At 38.3% G+C, this 19780-nt stretch overlaps 2 protein-coding genes across 5 annotated transcripts in view; one reads left to right on the top strand and one right to left on the bottom strand.

Annotated features, from left to right (window-relative positions):
- pola1 (polymerase (DNA directed), alpha 1) overlaps window positions 1-8193 on the top strand; it is a 79043-nt gene extending 70850 nt beyond the window's left edge. For all 3 annotated transcript variants that reach the window (XM_051682743.1, XM_051682742.1, XM_051682741.1), the window contains exon 37: window positions 7137-8193. In XM_051682743.1, coding sequence (XP_051538703.1) covers window positions 7137-7276 — 140 coding nt within the window. In that variant the 3' untranslated portion in view covers window positions 7277-8193. The remainder of the gene's footprint in view (window positions 1-7136) is intronic.
- A 3808-nt stretch (window positions 8194-12001) lies between these two features.
- Window positions 12002-18626, bottom strand: LOC127431955 (aristaless-related homeobox protein-like). 2 transcript variants are annotated; one of them, XM_051682626.1, is made up of 5 exons: window positions 18374-18626; window positions 17450-17999; window positions 15251-15296; window positions 13448-13752; window positions 12002-13208 (listed from the first exon to the last, which is right to left on the bottom strand). In XM_051682626.1, the coding sequence occupies exons 1-5, from the start codon at window positions 18555-18557 to the stop codon at window positions 12953-12955; spliced, it is 1341 nt and encodes a 446-aa protein (XP_051538586.1). In that variant the 5' UTR covers window positions 18558-18626; the 3' UTR covers window positions 12002-12952. The 2 variants fall into 2 exon arrangements, with proteins under 2 accessions (XP_051538586.1, XP_051538587.1); XM_051682627.1 differs by having other exon boundaries at window positions 13448-13740.
- Window positions 18627-19780: the final 1154 nt, after the last annotated feature.

Here is a 19780-nt window from a genome sequence, read left to right as displayed (position 1 = left end):
ATATATATATATATATATGCATTTATTTCCATCTTAGGAAAAAAAAAATATGTAACAATATATTGCTTTAACATTTTCCAAACAAAGCACAATATACCCAATATAAAGATAGAAATACACTAAAATAACACCTATTCAAGTAACATTAAACATTTCCCTATGTCTAAGTGGGAGGTTGACTTAGTATTGAAAGAATTAGTCCCCATAGGTTGAGTATTCATTCATATTTTTATTCATTTCATATTTCTATATTCAGAATTTTATATTTAAATTATTCATCTCATAACATTATTTATGCATTTACAACTGCTGTGTAAATGCATTCATTCCTGCTCTGTGAAAATACATCTAATTTCCTCTTCAGCTTCTGTGCCACCTTTGCTGTGTAAAGATGGGTTTAGTCCCCATAGGTTTAGTATTAATTGCAATGGGCATTAAATCTCTGAAACTCTCATCCTCCACAATATTAATCTGCTGGTAGACTGACTATCCGCTTTGTTACAGCAATCGTGAAGCTCGGTTCACGATTCGCTTCAAAGCCAACGTCCACCGCCGCTTTGAACTCCACGGGAAAAGCGGAGTGATAGTTATGATTTGGCATGCTTCAGTGGTAATTAAAATGTGCTGAACATACAGTGGTGTGAAAAAGTGTTTGCCCCCTTCCTGATTTCTTATTTTTTTTGCATGTTTGTCACACTTAAATGTTTCAGATCATCAAACAAGTTTAAATATTAGTCAAAGATAACACAAGTAAACACAAAATGCAGTTTTTAAATGAAGGTTGTTATTAAGGGAAAACAAAATCCAAACCTACATGGCCCTGTGTGAAAAAGTGTTTGCCCCCTAAACCTAATAACTGGTTGTGCCACCCTTAGCAGCAACAACTGCAATTAAGCGTTTGCGATAACTTGCAATGAGTCTTTTACAGCGCTGTGGAGGAATTTTGGCCCACTCATCTTTGCAGAATTGTTGTAATTCAGCCACATTGGTGGGTTTTCGAGCATGAACTGCCTTTTTAAGGTCATGCCACAGCATCTCAATAGGATTCAGGTCAGGACTTTGACTAGGCCACTCCAAAGTCTTCATTTTGTTTTTCTTCAGCCATTCAGAGGTGGACTTGCTGGTGTGTTTTGGATCAATGTCCTGCTGCAGAACCCAAGTTCGCTTCAGCTTGAGGTCACGAACAGATGGCTGGACATTCTCCTTCAGGATTTTTTGGTAGACAGCAGAATTCATGGTTCCATTTATCACAGCAAGTCTTCCAGGTCCTGAAGCAGCAAAACAGCCCCAGACCATCACACTACCACCACCATATTTTACTGTTGGTATGATATTCTTTTTCTGAAATGCAGTGTTACTTTTACGCCAGATGTAATGGGACACACACCTTCCAAAAAGTTCAACTCGTCCAAAACGAGTTGTCTCGTCAGTCCACAGAGTATTTTCCCAAAAGTCTTGGGGATCATCAAGATGTTTTCTGGCAAAAATGAGACTAGCCTTAATGTTCTTTTTGCTCAGCAGTGGTTTTTGTCTTGGAACTCTGCCATGCAGGCCATTTTTGCCCAGTCTCTTTCTTATGGTGGAGTCATGAACACTGACCTTAACTGAGGCAAGTGAGGCCTGTAGTTCTTTGGATGTTGTTGTGGGGTCTTTTGTGACCTCTTGGATGAGTCGTCGCTGCGCTCTTGGGGTAATTTTGGTCGGCCGGCCACTCCTGGGAAGGTTCACCACTGTTCCATGTTTTCGCCATTTGTGGATAATGGCTCTCACTGTGGTTCTCTGGAGTCCCAAAGCTTTAGAAATGGCTTTATAACCTTTTCCAGACTGATAGATCTCAATTACTTTTTCTCATTTGTTCCTGAATTTCTTTGGATCTCGGCATGATGTCTAGCTTTTGAAGATCTTTTGGTCTACTTCACTTTGTCAGGCAGGTCCTATTTAAGTGATTTCTTGATTGAGAACAGGTGTGGCAGTAATCAGGCCTGGGTGTGGCTAGAGAAATTGAACTCAGGTGTGATAAACCACAGTTAAGTTATGTTTTAACAGGTGGGGCAAACACTTTTTCACACAGGGCCATGTAGGTTTGGATTTTGTTTTCCCTTAATAATAACAACCTTCATTTAAAAACTGCATTTTGTGTTTACTTGTGTTATCTTAGACTAATATTTAAACTTATTTGATGATCTGAAACATTTAAGTGTGACAAAAAAATAAGAAATCAGGAAGGGGGCAAACACTTTTTCACACCACTATATTTGATTTCTATCACAAATCCCATCTGGGCTTTTTTGTACATCAAATAGCTCATTCTAGCACTGACAAGGAAGCGCTGTTGTGGTGTGTCCGTCACTGTAATGACTCCGGGTGGACATGTTACAAAGGTTCCGTGCTCCCAACAAGTGTTTATGCTGGTTTTTGCTGTATTAACGGTAAATGCATTAATCGCAATTATGAAAAATGAACGCATTAAACTTTTTTAAATGAATTGCATGAGATTAACGTGTTAACTCCGACGTGTGTTTGTGTGTGTGTTTGTGTGTTAGTGCTGTCAGTTGATTAAAAAAAAATGTTCTTGCTCTCTGGAATACCCATTGTCCTTCATTGCAGTCTGATATTTCCAAATAATCGCACACCCAGAAATGAAATGATATCAGACTGGTCATCCAGTCATCCAGGCGAGTCATGTTTCCTACTTAACTCTGCGATCTCTACTAAGTTTATAAGATAATTTAAACTCGAATTTTTCATAGTAGGATAATGAGCAGCCAAATGGTCATTTTCACAAAATAAACACCAACAGAACTCTGATGCAAACGGGCAATGTGGTATTCAGCCATTTCTTTATTCTCGCATAACATCATTTCAACGTAAATCAACGTTTCATGTCTATTTATTTGGTAGGTAGCTATGTAATAAGCTTGATAATGTACCGTCAGAAATTCATTATAGCAAAATAAACACCCTCAAGGGGATTACCAGACCCCTCCGCTTTGTGTTTCAGGGTCGTGATCACCCTGTCTGGGATTATTTTGTGATTACGACTGGCTGACTGTACAGTGTCCTATATATAGTAAAGTAACTGTCAACTTGCAAGTATTTGTGGTGCGTTCATAGCATGTCGGATTTACTAGAATTACAAGATTCCGACTAGTAAAAAGCATTCACGTCTTCATAGGACTTGTAATTACAAGTTGTAAACTCGGAATTCTATGAAAGCTCCGACTTGACAGTCACAACGTCATATAAAAAGAACCAATATGGCAGTGGCCTCAATGTAGTGAACGCATATTTCTGTTTGTGCATTTTTCAAATGCCATTTATGCCTGGAGCATTTTTTGATTCTTAAAAACTTTGAAAGAACATAAAGAGGTGAATTGATGAATTAATTAATGTAGTGATATACATTTTGCTGTTATCAACAACAAAGCCATTTTGGTGTTAAATCTGTTGCCATAGAAACAAATAACTTATGAGGTCTGAGGACGTGAACATCTTCGAGTAGAATCTTCGAGTTGCCATCTCGTAATTACAGTAATTCCAACATGTAAACACACCATTACTCACCAATGGTGATTTTGGACCCTGCAGACACCTGAGCTTATTCCGACTAATCTTTAGAAATCAGAGCACAGAATTAATTGTTGTAATGTTAAATTTGTTAAAACCAGAATCAGCTTTATTGCCAAGTATGCTTACACATACAAGGAATTTGTCTTGATGACCTAAGCTTCCAGTGCACCAACAATATAACAACAAGACCGAGATAATAATAAAAAAATAAAAAAAATAGAAAAAAAATAAAAAGTGAATCCTGAACTGTTAAAAAATGTCACAGCATTAAAAATATTAATCTCAAGGTCACACAATATCATTTACGGCATTTATATTTAACTTGTTTTTCATGGATGCTGGCATGTATTTAAACCACAAACAAATAAACATAACACATTATCTATAGCAGACACAGTTTGAAATTGTATTCCCTGTTTGCCCAATTCTAATTTGAGAGTATAGGGCACTGAACATCCACTCATATTTGGGTAATTCTACTCTTACGTAGGTCTCCAGACTCCTAACAGCGAAAAAAAATAAAAATAATAATCTTTGCTGCTAAGCACCCATTTAACTCCCATCCTCCTGTCCAACTACCTTCATCAGTGTTCACCATGGCTCTGAAAGTGGATTATATCACACACATACATTGTGTCTGCACACAGAATGCATGGGGTGCGTTTTCTTTGTGTATATCTGCGTGCGAATGTGTGTGAGAAATGAGAGACATTTAGATGCAGACTCGGAGTCTGATCTACATGTAATCCACAGTCCTCCGCCTGATTGCAGCTACTGAGTTAAATGTGGAGGCAATTTCATACACGGCAGGAGTCCTTCCATAATAAAACAGTTTTTTTTTTTTTTTTTTTTCTCCAGTTTTGAAAAATTAGATATCCCATATCAATGACTTCTAAATCATGTTGAACTCTGATTTCATTCTGATTTCATCATTTTAGGCAAGCCCTTTGCTACCTGTTTTACATTTCCTTCTCTCTCTCGCTCTGCCTTTCCTTCTCCACATCTCTAGCTCTCGCCGTTGCTCTCGGTGTCTCTTTCTTTTTCTAATTCACTCTCCCTCTCTGCCTTGTCTCCTCTTAAGTGTGGGCAGTGTGATTATGTTCAGGCAGTAATGTAATTTCACTGCATTGATAAAATAGAAATTGTCCTTTATCTGTGTGCTGATAGTGCTCAATTTGCTGGCGAGCTCCTCGGCAACCTCTTCAGGGCACGATGCGTGTGCCCTCACCCACCCCTCCTCCCACACGCTCTGCCTGGCTTGAGCTGCTGGAAATCCACGGGTGCGATTGTCAAATCAATTATTCATTCTGTGCAATTACACTCGCACAAAGAACTTTTCTCTGCTCGGAATGATGATTAAATTAAAAGCTATTCCAGCTGCCTGATAACATCTAATAGAATATTCATAAGCAGCCCAAATGGAATGTATGATCCCCATTAACTTCATCATGCTCACTTAATTACATGCTTGTTATTGTATTTACACCTTGTTAGAGCGCATAGAAGCTGATACACTCTCTCTCTTTTTGAACTTGCTTAGCTGTACTCTGTCACAAGGCTTTCGTACCCACCTTTTATTTGATCCTTTTTCTTTTGCTGTCTGCTCATTTTTTTTCTTCCATCTCTTTCCCTCACTATCTCCACACCTTTTCTCCTTAAAAATGCTATTTATTTTAAATGCGACCCCTGCTGGGCCAGGAGGGAACGCAAGGTCTCTGACAACCTCTGTGGTGTTTAGGTTTCTTTTATACATTCCGCACACGGTGATTGAGGGAAAAGAATGAAGAGGAGAAAGCGGGAAAGAGAAAAAAATTATTTTCTCCCACCTTTCAAAAATGATGACATGATTGCTTTCCCTTGATCATGCATCATCATCTTTCTTCAGCCCCCATTTTTTCTTTCCTCAGGTAAATAGCCCCTCTCTCTCTTTTCCATGTGCCAGTATTCTGTTTTCTTTCACCGTCTCTTCTTCTGTAGGTAAAATGTGTGCGATAATGGTAGCCAGTGCTGCAGATGGTGTGTTTGAAATACTATGCCCCATTTTTTTTTTTTATGTTGGGATTCGGCCATTTATGTGTTTGACCTTTCTTCCACATGGGCCGAGTCTCTGACTCTGTTTCTACTACACCTGCTAATGGAGACAGACTGTGACTGAATCCCAGACCACCAACTGGGTGCTCAACAACATTGAGAAGCACGAATTTAGTCATCTTTCATGCTTGAGTGTCTTTTGCTGTGCTTCAGTCTTTTGGATAAGGGAATGAGATGATCTACCTATATTAGCGGGAAAACATTTCGAACAAATAAACAGTGCAGGAACATATCAGTTTATTATTCTCAACTTTGCACAAAAACGACATCTCACCTGGCCATTTACATACTCTTGAAATATTTTTATTGTATGGAAGTTAATCTCCTCTCTCTTCTAGAAGCAGGCCCCTTTGCAAAGAGTTTCTTTTAACAAAAGTCTTTGGTTAAAGGCCTTTGATTTAGCCTGTAATTCTCATTCAGTCCTGCTAGCCTGCCAGTGACTCCTATATCGTCTCTATGGTATTGAAGGCCCTCCTGATGGGATAAATGACCTTGGATATCGACCCGATTGCATGACCCCATGGCCTCCTTGCAGAAGACTCTATTTAGCTTCTGCAGACACTTAGTCCTTTTCGCCACTGCTCTACCCTCAAACTGTCTGGATTGCTGGTTCCTTATCGATTCTCAAAGACTTTCATTTGAAATGATACTTGATAGACCTCTCCAAGCACATGTCCGTGAGCATAGTTCGATATTATGACTGATATTTTTCTTTCGCATCAGTTTTGCCTCATTATGGATCCACTCATGAAATGCTCGTTGCCAACTTGTATTTTTGCAGTTGCACGAAGGTGACAATGAATAAACGTTTGATTAAAGGAATATTCCAGGTTCAATTTTGACTTTTTTTTTTTTTTTTGCTAAAAAAAAAAAAAAAAAAAACAGCACATCTGGGTGACAGTGAAACAGTTCAATAGAAATGAATGGGGCCAGTCTGTAAACGTTAAAATACTCACTGTTTCAAAAGTACAGTCACATATTGTTTACTATCTTAATGTGTTAACATACCTTTTAGTGTGATAAAATAGCTTAAAAACCTTTTCTGTGTAATGTTATGTCCAATTTTACAACTTTTACCATGACAGTGTATCGTGGTAAACAACTTTAAAGCTGAAATACACAAGTTTTAACAGAAGTACTAATGTAAGTGCTTTTATCAAATCATAAGCTTTACATTCCTCTCTTTAAACCCTCCAAAAATTGGCCCCTTTCACTTCCATTGTGATTGCCTCACTGTAACCTTGAATTTTGCTTCTTTTTTTAAAAGAGGAGTGAGTCTAAATAAATTTTTGTGGAAATCAACATTATGCTACAAATGCTACATGTTGAGTTTAACATGTATTTAACCCAGAATATTCTTTTAAAATCTATTTGCAACCAAATTGGGAAAGGTTACCGTTTTATAATGTTATATTTTTGGTTCTTTTTGTGGCACAGTCTGGTGGTGTTAACGCATGATCCCGTTCTTTTCTCAGCGAAATTCAGGAATGGCTGGAAAGAAGAAATGGAAGTGTATAAAATGCTGAAGGATGTAATAGACAACGTCCTCGCCACCAGTGGATACTCCGAGGTTGACCTCGCCAAACTTTTCCAGGCTTTTACATCACTGAAGTAATGACCAACTGTCCCAAAGCAAACCTTGGTGATCAGGTGTGGCATAATATTTATGTCACAGCTAAGCTGCTTTTGCCTTCAAGGTTTGGCCTGTTGGCCTGTCCACCACAGAAACCTTACAATGATGCGCAGCTCACGTTTTCTCTCTCGCTCAATTATTTCCATCTTTTAAATCCAGTCTGATGTAAATACACGGTGTGATTTTGTTATCTATGCTTTTTTTTTTTTTTTTCTGGTGCTTTCTTTAAAATTGTAATCTGTGATACTTTGTGTCTGACAGATTGGGCATGAATTAAGGTCAAAGGTGACGAGCTAACAGTCAATCTGCATGTAATCACATAACCTTTCCATGTTAGAGCACCTGTCTCACTCTAATCTTTGTTCTTGTGTCCCATCCTATTTAGCCTTTGTCCAGGTCTAATCGACGATGAATCTGTGGTAAAATGGCCATTATAAGGGACTAAAGACACCCTCAACACAACGCAGCCCCCACTCCCCCAGTAGCACCGCACAGGGCTTTAGAGATAACAATCAGGGGTAATGACAGGCAAGTTCATAGGGGGCTTGTAGCATTTTGAAGGGGTCTTAGTTCAGTAATGACTTCTCTCTACTAACCCCCTTCATCTTTAACAACATAGCAATTAGCCAATGATACAGAGGTAGCCAGTGATTTGTGGAGTTTTGAACGATTGAACTCTTGTTTGAACTCCTTTTAGCTGATATGTTGTGTATTTTTAAGATGGATCACGTTTTTGTGTCTGAGCCTAACAGCTCATGTTTCATGGTTATTCCAGTAACATCTTGCGAATATTTTCACTTATGTCTGATTTCTTGTTTCATGTTCTCACTGGTGTTTATTATTCAGTGTTCATTAACTGCTTTTTGATGCTGAAACTTCAATAAAAGGATTTCATAAGACTTTTCATTTTTCCCATTTTTTTTCCTTTGATTATATTATTTTGCATGACATTAGATGACATTTACACATTTGATAAGGGTGAGTTAACTTCTACAAATGCAAGGCTCCGTTTTCAAAACCTGGGGAATGGAAAGCCAAGAGTGTGTGAAAGCGGGGAGATTAGTCCACTTAAATCGAGTCTGCTTTAAGAATGTGGTGCTCCAATCGCTCATTCCATGTGTTTATAATGACAGTTAGACGATGTCTTAAACCATTTCATCAGATGTCATTTTCCATAAATGCCGTGCTTGGAAAAAAATCGCCTCAAACGGCATTGACTAATGGCACCGACCTTGTAGAGTGCAGCAACACTTAAGAGGTACTTTCTGTCCACAGTGTGACAGACAGCATTTTGAGCTTTGCTGCCATTGTATTAAAATATATAGGCCTATATATAATTTTATCTTAACATCTACTCCGAGCTAGGTATGATACTTAACTGATGCAGGTAGTTTCCGAATGTTATATTAACGCACTTCTACGAGATTGTCATTGCATGATCTGGGGCTTTCAACAGCAAATTCCTTTAACCGTGACCGCGCATTATCGTTGTTGCTGAGGCTGTTTTCAAACTGGGCCACTCAATGCCGACGAGGCTTTGCATTAATTTACCCCACTAAGCTAATAAGAATGATTCATTTTGGTTATGCTAAGCTTTATTGCCTGTCGTTTTGACCAGAATGGTGGTGTTGAGCAAAGCGGTGGACAAGGTTCTATTTGATGAGGGAATTAGTGCCCTATTCTTTCTCTATTATTCATGGCATCGCGGAATATGTAAGTACCCGTGGGTGTCAAAAGGAAAGCCGGCCCTATTGCAAAGTGCTCCTCTTGTTTCTCTGAATAGCAGGCTATGAGATGATAAACCGCTTAATACACTGGACTAATTGGATGAGGGTAAAAGAGACGGAGCAATTAAAGCACACCAAAAGGGGACAGGGTTCCAGTGGCCCGCCATTCAGCCGTTTTCACCGTGATTTCTTACTCTGCTGATCCAATAGGAGACGAGAGGCTCATCAAAGCGGCTTTAGTGCTTTCGCCTACCCCCGGTGTCTTGAGTTGAGTCGCGATGGAAAAGCGTGATTATTCGGTCGTGGTTGAAGCGCAGATCTAAAATCACAGACAGTATACCTCATTCATAGTAGCGCCACATTTAATTTTTGACGGAAATAAAACGAGGCTATGAGAGATACTTCTCTTCAATGCACTGTATAAAGGTCAAAGAGCACATCTAATTTTCACAACTCTAGTTTTTCAACGATCAAAACCAATTTAAAGGAATATTCCGAGTGTATTATGTTGATTACAACAAAAAATAATTTCCACTCTCGGCCCTCCTTTTTAAAAAAGCACAAATCTGTGTCAGTGCACTTCAATGGAAGTGAATGGGGCCAACCCATAAAAGTTAAAATACTCAATGTTTCAAAAGTTTTGCCACAAGACGTGTTAAATGTTTAGTGGTATAAAATCGCTTGCTAACCTTTTCTGTGTAAAATTATATCTAATTGTACAACTTCGTTTCTGCGATATGACACCATAAAACCTTAAAAGACCGTAAAAACTAATATTTAAAAAACGTTACATCAAATCAAATAATACACGAATTTTAACAGAATAATTTAAATGTTTTATACAATTTTAAGCTTCATATTTCTGCCTTTGAAACCCTTCTAAAATTGGTCCCATTTACTTCCATTGTAAGTGCCTCACTGTAACCTTGACTCTGCTTTTTATATATATATATAGAGAGAGAGAGAGAGAGAGAAAAGGAGGGACTAGTCAAAATTATTGTTTGTGGTAATCAGCATTATTCCACACATGCTGTTGATTGAGCTTAATTTGTATTGAACCTGGAATATTACTTTAAACAGCAGTACAACATTGAAGTCTGTCCTTCAAAACTTAAAAATGGCACTACTTTGAATAATATCCATGTATGTAAATTCTTACATTGTACAGTTAATTTGTATATATATATATATGTATATGTATGTGTATATATATATGTGTGTGTGTATATATATATATGTGTGTGTGTGTTTGTGTATATATATATATATATGTATATGTGTGTGTGTTTGTGTGTGTATATATATATATATATAGATATATATATATAATGTGTGTGTGTCTTTAATTCATGTTTTTGCCACTCTTTAGTTTACTTTGTGGTCAGAACATTGGCTATGAATCATCTGTACATTCAACAAATTGAGAGGCAAATTTAGTCCCCACAAAGCCCGTTTCTTCATTCATGAATTGTAAGAGAAGAGTTAAAGGGAAAGTCACCCATAAGCACTTCAGCTCAATACTTCTACAATTGTGGCGAGCATTCCCCATATATTACGAGCAAATTGGTTTGAGATTCATTAATAATGTTCACAATAAGATTAAGACATTCCAGAAGATCTCATAAAAATCCCAACCGAAGTGGGCTGTACGCTCGAGTGGTCCCTCTACAAACAGAGAGGGGAAAAAAAGTCCATGCACCTCTCTTGGAGGTATGGCACTGGAGAGAAAATTGGTTTTCTTTGCTTAATACTCCTTTGAAAATGTTCTGCGCCTGACATGCATGGTATGCCAACATGTTTAATATGGACTTGCTGCAAGAGGGGGGACCTTAAAAGCACGATATTGAGGAAAAGAATTTGTTGGGCGTCACAGATCCCCTTCCACCTCCTCCCTACCCCTCCTCATTTCGTTCTATTTCCATCTTCACTGATCTCACTTGTTTGTGGCGTCATAATGAAACGGATTAGCGCGGGTAAAACAAGGAAAAAAGAAATCTTTTCAACGGTGCGCGCGATAAAGGAGAAAATTAATCCTAAAGGTAATTTCACGCGATTTGATTCGACACCATGGACGGGTCAAATGGGGGAAAATGACTTGGTTTGAATGGAGCGCATTGATTGCAGTAATGGCATCGCTTCTCGCGTGAGATCCAGCGGAGAGGGATTTGGGGAATTAAATAAGGAATTTGAAAGAAAGACTTGATAAACTGGTTGTTACTTCATTAATGAGAAAGGGGCTTCACGGTGTTGGGCATTTACAGATGTTGCGTCCAATTTAGCGCTTCTACAAGTTGTAGGGCCTGTTTTGTTAAAAGACAGATGAAATAGCTGAGTAATTGCAAGCCGACGCTTTTTGTCAAGTTTTGGAGAATGGAGATCTGCCAGACTAAATAAACCACGTTATTTTGGTGTCACGTTCGACATAAATTATTTCAAATCATCTTCAACAAAATTAAGGGGAAAAAAGTCGCATTTCCATTACATAAATATGTTTACTTCACGTTGTGATTGAAGTTAGATGTACCATTACACTCCGTGTTAATTAATCCAAGTGACCATTTAAATTGTTTCCTCTTATTAGGAACTCCCCATCAAATAATTGCCCATTTACTTCTAGAAATGAACCCTTCATACGACAGAACTATGAGCAGGAATAAACTATATTGCTACATAAAAGAAAATTTCATCTGTAATAAACAGATGTTTAGGCCTATAGCCTATCTTGGTGTTCGTATGAAGGGAGATACCCCCTGATGACGTTGACGAATGTATAAATATATTTTTCATAAATGTGCATTATGCTGAATATCAACATTTTGGTGGTTATATCATTTGGTGATTATACCATTTATAATTTTCATTTCATTTTAAACTTCAAAATTGAAAATTCATCTTTAATGATACCCTCAAAAACTGTAGATGCCCATTTTTTTCCATTTCACTTGTAAATAATACAAAAGGGTTTAAGTTTCACCGTTTTCTTTTATTACGACTTAACTGGCCTCTGCGCGCGACAGGGAAAACTCTCACTGAATAGCAAAACTTCCCGGCCTGGATTCCAAGCTCTCTACCGGGTAGACATAAATAATAATCTAAAAATTGAATCAAACGAACATAAAGTGAATCTACTCGAAGCCATTTCTACAGTACTACTCCGAGAGCATATTCTCAAAAAATGTTTTCAAATAAACTTTTGTCCTTATCATTTTCTTCCCCTTTCATTCCTTTTTTAACAGAGCTCTATATCCTTAACAGACAGTAAACAAGCTAAAGTTTAACATTTTCACATTATTCATCCTTTAAACAATGCATTTCTTTTTTCATTATTTTCTCCTAAATATCATATTTAACATAAGAGTTGGAAACAAACAGAAAGTAAAGCTAAGTATTAATTTTCAAAAGTTGATTTGCCATTATTGAGGCCAAACATGAGAGAATGCCTGTGGTTCAGGATTGGTAAAAGTCAGGTTCGGTCGCAGGTTGTGGCAGTTCCCTTTGGCATATTTGACCCAACACTGCTTCAGCACTGAGAGACAACTAGGAAGAGATTGAGTTCTGTGTGTACTGCAGTGTGGTTGTTCCAGTGATTCTTCGCTGTGGGTGTGTAAAAGTTTCTTTTACAGCACTTTCTCTTGACCCAAAAGACTGGATTGATTTAATGACCCTACCAAGCACTGTCTGCCAAGCTTACCCTCTGAGGTGCCTATTACACTCTCATTTCGCTCTGTGCTCAGAAGTAGTAAGGGTTTTTAAACAGGGGATAAACATGTTTGGTTTACTGTGTGAAATTAGGTGAGATTGTCCAGTGGGAGTCACCGATAATGTGATGACTCCAATGTCGGACGAGTCTCCAATGTGCTAGTGCTATATGGTTTTGGTCATGCTTTTTGTTGAGATGGTTTCTTTTTTTCTTTTGTTTTAAGGAGAAGAATCAGCACACTTCCTTCCCTGCAGTGCTAGATGGCAGGATGTTTAGTTGGGTCAACTGGGCTGAATGTTCTTTTGCTTTGAGACGCAGAGCTGCAATGCTAGATGCCCTGCGGTCGGCGGCCGTAGACGATGAGGAGGAAGAAGGTTCTGGCAGAGTTGCGGGTGGCTGCACTGGACTCTCCACTGGTGGTACAGTTTGCCGCAGGAGAGCAGCGGCCATGGAAGCACTAGTCAGAGGACCCATACTTGAGAAAAGTCTGAACAGAAAGACAGAATTCCTGTGATTCATTGTACTGCACTTTCATTAAAATTCCACTATCCTTTGTCTCACATACATGCTCACGCCCCATTGGTTTAAGTCAATTTTCCTTACCATTTAAAATATCTACAAACCTATAAAACGACATAAATTGATTTTTCTATTTATTGTTTTCCAGTATGATTAGAATATGCTTTTTTACTTGCATGACTTCTACTGATCGCAAAAGGTCTTTACCTGCCAAATGTGGGTCCAATGAATGCTGGATGCCTGAACATTGATGTGCCCAGGAAGGTTCCTAGGCCGAGGGGTGTGGCAGGAGGAAGGGCGGAGCTGTTGTGTGGTGGGGCCAGGCCTGGGAATGCAGCAGCAGTCCATGCTGATTCCAAAGCTGGGTGAGGTGGGAAGGGCCCTCCTTCCAGGTAGTGACTTAGAGGGTGAGCGGCTGCCAGTGGCCCTGGAAAGGGCAGGCCTGTGGGGTGAGCCTGGACACCTGCCTTCTCCCGTTTCCTCCACTTTGCCCTTCGGTTCTGAAACCAAACCTAAAAGTTGGGACAGAAGTTTGAGTAACAAGGCCATGGCCCTCAACTTAAACTTGACTGTTTTTACAAACTAAACAACAGCTGTTCAGATGATTGCAGCTAATTTCACAACCACCAAAACATTAAGTCGTGCGATTAAGTAGAGCTTCCTTAAAACGTATTAAATTGTTGGCCTTGAGAAGTTCCTTAACATGCTTGATAGAAGTTTCTTAACATGCTTGATATACCCATTAATATTCCACTTGACAGCCTGCATGGTCATTTAAGCGTGAGCTTGTCACTCTTGTTCATGTACAATATTTGGTTTGCTTTAATGAGGTGACAAATAGGCTGGAAGTCAAGGGTAATTATATGGCCCAAACCTTACGGTCTGTTACCCTAACAGCGTGGTAATTAACAATCCTGTTAACAAAAGATGTCGAAAAAACAGCCGAACTGCTTCCAATAAGAATTCATGCACTTTAAATTAAATTCCTCAAATGTAAGTTAATGGTAAAGAAAAGGGTCTGAAAGGGTCTTTAACTTTCCCACGATCCCCCTTCCATCCAGCTAAACCCCACCAGGTTGTGCCATAGGAACATGACCTGCAGACAGGGACTAGTAATGAAGGGAAGTGTCAACAGTGGAACCAACAGGGACCTTGGCCTCTCACACATGCTCAAAAGTGTTTTGCATTACACAGCCCCTTGGGAATTTATTAGCTTTATCACCTCCTGATCGAGCCTGTTAAGTGATTTGTTCTCCCACATCTCCAAATTGACATCTGTTGTTTTACATGGGCAATAAACCCAGTAGCTTCCTCGTGTTTGCACTGTCTCTTTGGTTATGAGAGTAGGGCTTGAACATGCGAGCTAAGCTTTGAATAGAGAAAGGAGGAGTGACAAACACCCTTAATAGTCTCTCACTCGTTCCAAGTGCAAAGCATCGGATCAATGCCGGTCTATTGCAATCACAAAATGGGAAATCAAATAGCATTATCCCCCCTATCCCTCCCTCTCCCCGCGCGGGCGATGAGAATTCAAACACCATTTTCTCCCTGGAATAGCAGTGTTTGCTCTCTCGCTAAGTGCACTTTTATGAATCAGGGCCGGCTGTGTAATTGCCGCTAAAATGTTCGCTCTATTGTGTATAATAACGTTTGATATCAGGAAAGACCTTGCCATGACGTACAGGGTCATTTAACCAAGTTAAGAGTGTCACATTAAAATGAAATTAAATATAGACCATTAGGTAGGCTATATTGTCTTAGTGTCTATAACTAAGCACATTTTAAGAATTCGTAGGCCCGCATCATTGAGTTAATCTTTACCTTCACAATGTAGACAAGTTGCCATATGTAAGCAATAATAATAATAATAATAAAAATTCTTTCAATTCACCGCAATTCAATTCTGTTGTCTAACTTCAGTTAACATGTTAACATCAGTATGCATTTAAATATAAATATAATTGTTGTGCTAAAGAAAATCAAGCAATGAAAAAACAATCAAGCACTTACTTGTACGCGCGCTTCTGTAAGATCCAGCCTCATCGCGAGCTCCTCTCTGGAAAAGAAAATAGATTACCGAAATGTGTGCAAGGTGTTGTTTTTTTTTTTTTTTTCTTCTCACAAACAGTGCAAGAAAACAGATTTCGCCTAAATTGTCAAGAACCTATGAAAGCAATTTGGGGCTGATGAGAATCGAGCGGATAACTTGTACATTTTCCATAATGGTTCATTTATTTGGGCGAGGCTTTAGTGCACTGTAACAACATAATGATGGAAATAATGGCATCCAGACTATTATATGAAAATTGAGCATTTACTGAAAATATACCTGGCTAAATTTATGACAATTATCTGCCACTGGAATGAACTACATCAATATAAACATCGATATTTCATGATCAACACCGAGAATTTTGGTTAAAGAAAAACGTTCCTCTGGTAAATTTGTCTATTATTTGGCAGACAGGTGTTTTGTCAGGCACATTTTTTGTTTGTTTTTTGTTATATTAAATAGGCATATGTTGTCTGCCATATTGATCGATTTTCTTTAATACAACGTGCTACGCATAACGTCTTTGTGGGACAAAAGTTTGAAAATCAAATCAAATCTTAACAAAATTCTCATTAATGCTCAGTATTCCTGAACAGTGATGTCCATGTTTATCAACAAAATACATCATCAATTGCACAGCACAGCAGTGTGTATGTGTGTGTGTGTGTGTGTGTGTATATATATATATATATGTGTATATATATATGTATATATATATGTATATGCATATATGTGTATATATATGTATATGTGTATATATATGTATATGTATATGTGTATATATATATATATATATATATATATATATATATATATATATATATATATATATATATATATATATATCAGTAGCCTAATGTAACCCAAACAAAATCATGTGCGGAGCTCTAACATAAGGACGCTTGACGTATTAACACATTACATCCGTAAATTAATTTTAGGCCTATTTTTAATTCGGCTATGGTAGCTATTTCAAGCCAAAATATTTTAAACAGTTGATAAGCGGAACCGTCATATTTATATTTGTACAGTTTGTCTTGTGGACAGCTTGAATCCACACTTACATGTTTGAACCTAAAATGATTAAATAAGCATTTTAATACTGACTCAAAATGGGTCTGCCCCAAACGCCTTCACAGCAGTCAAACAAATAAACCCCAAGAATATTATAAGAATATTAATTTATACATTTCAGCTCAAAGTAAGCTACTGCTGACCCAGATATATATTTTTTTATACAAGTAGGTACGCAAGCTGAATAAACTAACTAGCCCGAGGAGGATGTTGTATATCAGTCACAACAATAAACTGTCACTGATATTAGGCGAGTGTATAGACTACACCTTAGATTATTCCATCGTGCATGTTGGACAGAATGATACGCGTTGTGCCCCGTAGGCTAAAAATGTAACGTAAATAAAATGATTTAGAAAATGATGTATAATGAAACAGAGTTATTCTGGAAGAGCGAAACATCATCAAAATCTCTTCAGAAAACATGGAATAAATTTCGCCATAAAACGGAATATATATCCACATCAGAAGCGTTTTGTACAAAGGGTTTGTTTCATGAGTCTACCCTATTGGAATTAGTTAAAGTTTACATAATTTAATGTTTTACAAAAATATATATATTCTGGGCTGTGCATTTTAACAAATGTGCTGAAAATTATAGAATTTATATAAACATATAAAAGGTATGTGTTCAAATATTTAAATCACTAATTTAGCCCTTCAATTTTACCCTATATGTTATTTGTTTACAATTTGTATAAAAATAATGAATGGACTATTAATATTAGATATAGGCTGTACATTCATTTATGTGTTGGAGGAATACTAATTTAAAATTGTGTTTAAATTAGCGACATAGGCCCACATAATTATTTAGTAGCCTATAAAATAAATACAAATCTGGACCATGTAAATTCGTGCTATTTTTCGGGCATGTTATTTTGAGAAATGCAATTCCTGTCAATATAATAGATTGTAAATATTATTCCTAATATTCGTATTATTGTTATTGTTTTTGTTCTTGTTATCGTTGTTGTCATAATCGATATACTATAATAGACTCTGTCTAAACATCTCGCTGAATAACGTTAGAAACATTTTGTAACTGGCAATATAACCTTGTGTTTATCTGCGGTATATACCTGGTGAACACATCAGGGTAGTGTGTCTTCTGGAAGGCCCTCTCCAGCTCCTCCAGCTGATAGCTGGTGAAGGTAGTCCTGTATCTTCTCTGCTTCCGTTTAAGCATGCCCTCCTCTGAGTCGCTGCCGGCCGACAGACACACACTGTCCTCTCCATCTTTTACATCCCCATCGTTGTGCAGACTCTCTTCATCCTTGGGAGACAAGCTGGCATCTCCGCAAGCCTCCTCTTTGACAACGTCCTCTTCAAACTTCAGAGTACTGAGTTCCACCAGCTCCTGTGCTGTATGCTCGGGGCTTTGGCCTTCGTCCTTCTGGCTGAAGGGCGCATTCTCCCTATATGACTTGCTACGGCTAATGCTGACTTGTGGCGCCTGGCTGATTTTGAGACTCTCACAGGCATGGTCCAGCAGTCTCTCCCTCTCCCTCTTCTCTAGGTGCTCATGAAACCCCCTCCCGGAGTCCAGGTACTTCCCCCCAGGGCCGTAGAGCCGGCGTAGCTTGGGCGGCAGGTGCATATCCGTGTCAAAGGAGTTTTCTTTAGAGGTGACTGTGGGAAAATAAACCGGTTGAATTCAAGGGTCACAGTTAATATTTGTAAACGCACTATAGCTTAAGCTCTACATCAGCATGACATTAAATGCGCGCCTTCACCTCCTTTATATATTATACCTTATATTAAGCATTTCAAGTCTACTTGTCCTGTTTAATTGAATTCATTTCATTAGACCGAGGGAGTTGAAAACTTTCCGGACAATTTCACATGCACCCAAAGGCACTCCAAGGGAGTGTTGCATCTGAACAGGACACTATTTCTGTTACTATTTAGTTAACTGCACACGAAATCAATGAACTGTTAAGAACACTACTGAAGAAGTAGAAAAAAACGTTCTAAGATTAAAAGCGTAAACTGTGGAAGTGTACCTTCAGTTGACTGGTCGTGGTCCGCTCTGACGGCTGCTAGCAAACTTTGCGCTCCCAGTTGTCTGACTTTGCACGGGCTTCTTCTGCCCAGTATACTGTCTATGCAGTACGAGGAAAGCACGGTGGGCGACTTGCTTTTACACTCGCTGCGGTCGCGGATTTCGTCGTCGTACTGACTACTCATATTGGTATAGTCTAAGGTTTTGCTTGAGCTGGTGACGGTCACTCTGTCGCACTATATCTGAAACGTCTCTCTTGCCTATCACACCCTGGCCGCTAATGCCATATGCTCTGATCCGCAGTAGCTCCGCTCTCCATTCTGTTGCATTGACGTGTAACGCAAATCTGATTGGCTCCCAAGGGAACAAGGGGGGATCTTTATATATTTTTTTTGTGAATGTTAAACGGTATGAACTGAGCGAATGTTTTGATGGATTACAGAAATTAGCTGGATGAGAGCCTCCAAATTTAGATTAAAAGAAAAAAGAAAAAAAAAGACAAATACATTTAAGCTAAATAAAACCTCAGAATGTCTAATGATCTAAACAAGCGGAAAATAATTTAGATACAATTTTATGAAAACTAGATGCTAATTTTAAATATTTTATAATCATAACGAAATACTACTACTACTACTAATAATAATATTTATGCCGTTGTTGTCATGTTTCTATCTGAAATAAACCAAAAGAGATTTATTCTCTCCAAAAGAGAAATAAGGAAAATTAAGGAGAACGCTTCAAGTTGTAATGAATCATATTAAAAGAGCTTATTACTACTTTATATTAACTGTTTTACACTTTCAGTGCCATACATTTCTTTTTAACATTTAAAAAAAATTTATAGACAGCCCATTTAGTTGAGGCAAGGCCTGACCGGGAGAATCGTTCACCTGGTGCTCTAGTGCGTACACTCACAAATACATATACCAAGCCTAATTGCCTGTCCTCTCAGAGTGAAGCGATCATATAGCCATAGATGATTGACTTAAAAGTGAGGGGGTGATAATAGGCCGATGAGAGCGTACTGCAGGCAGCTGGACTCCAGAAGACTGGAGAGACAGACTGAGAATGTAATTTTAAATGAAAGTCTATTTAACCTGCTGCGGATGGCATGACCCTATCCGCCGCTCAGACCCATCAATGTTAAAATGATCATTTTCACAATTCAATCCCAAACTTGCAACGAAGCTGCAATTTACTCTCTCCTCTTCATAGGTTATATGAGTCTGCTCTGGTTAGGCTACTGACTAAGATTAAGGTTGTGAGAATGCTCGAGCTTACAAATATGTGTAGCCTGAAACTTTTAATGTTTTACCTAATTGTCTGTGAGATGTCAGAGATAAATGTATATTTAGGCTAATTTGAAAGAAGAAGAAAAAAAAATCTGCAAAAAAGTTAATAGACA

Source organism: Myxocyprinus asiaticus, chromosome 41, assembly GCF_019703515.2.
Source record: "Myxocyprinus asiaticus isolate MX2 ecotype Aquarium Trade chromosome 41, UBuf_Myxa_2, whole genome shotgun sequence".
NCBI classification, from domain to species: domain Eukaryota; kingdom Metazoa; phylum Chordata; class Actinopteri; order Cypriniformes; family Catostomidae; genus Myxocyprinus; species Myxocyprinus asiaticus.
This window is presented reverse-complemented; position numbering and strand designations above follow the sequence as displayed.

Coding starts and splice junctions, on each gene's coding strand:
- LOC127431955 (XM_051682626.1), bottom strand. CDS start 18,557: ATGAGTAGTCAGTACGACGACGAAATCCGCGACCGCAGCGAGTGTAAA. Junction 15,297..17,449: donor TACCCTGATGTGTTCACCAG/GTATATACCGCA, acceptor TTTCTTTTCCAG/AGAGGAGCTCGCGATGAGGC. Junction 13,753..15,250: donor TTACAGAAGCGCGCGTACAA/GTAAGTGCTTGA, acceptor CCCAACTTTTAG/GTTTGGTTTCAGAACCGAAG.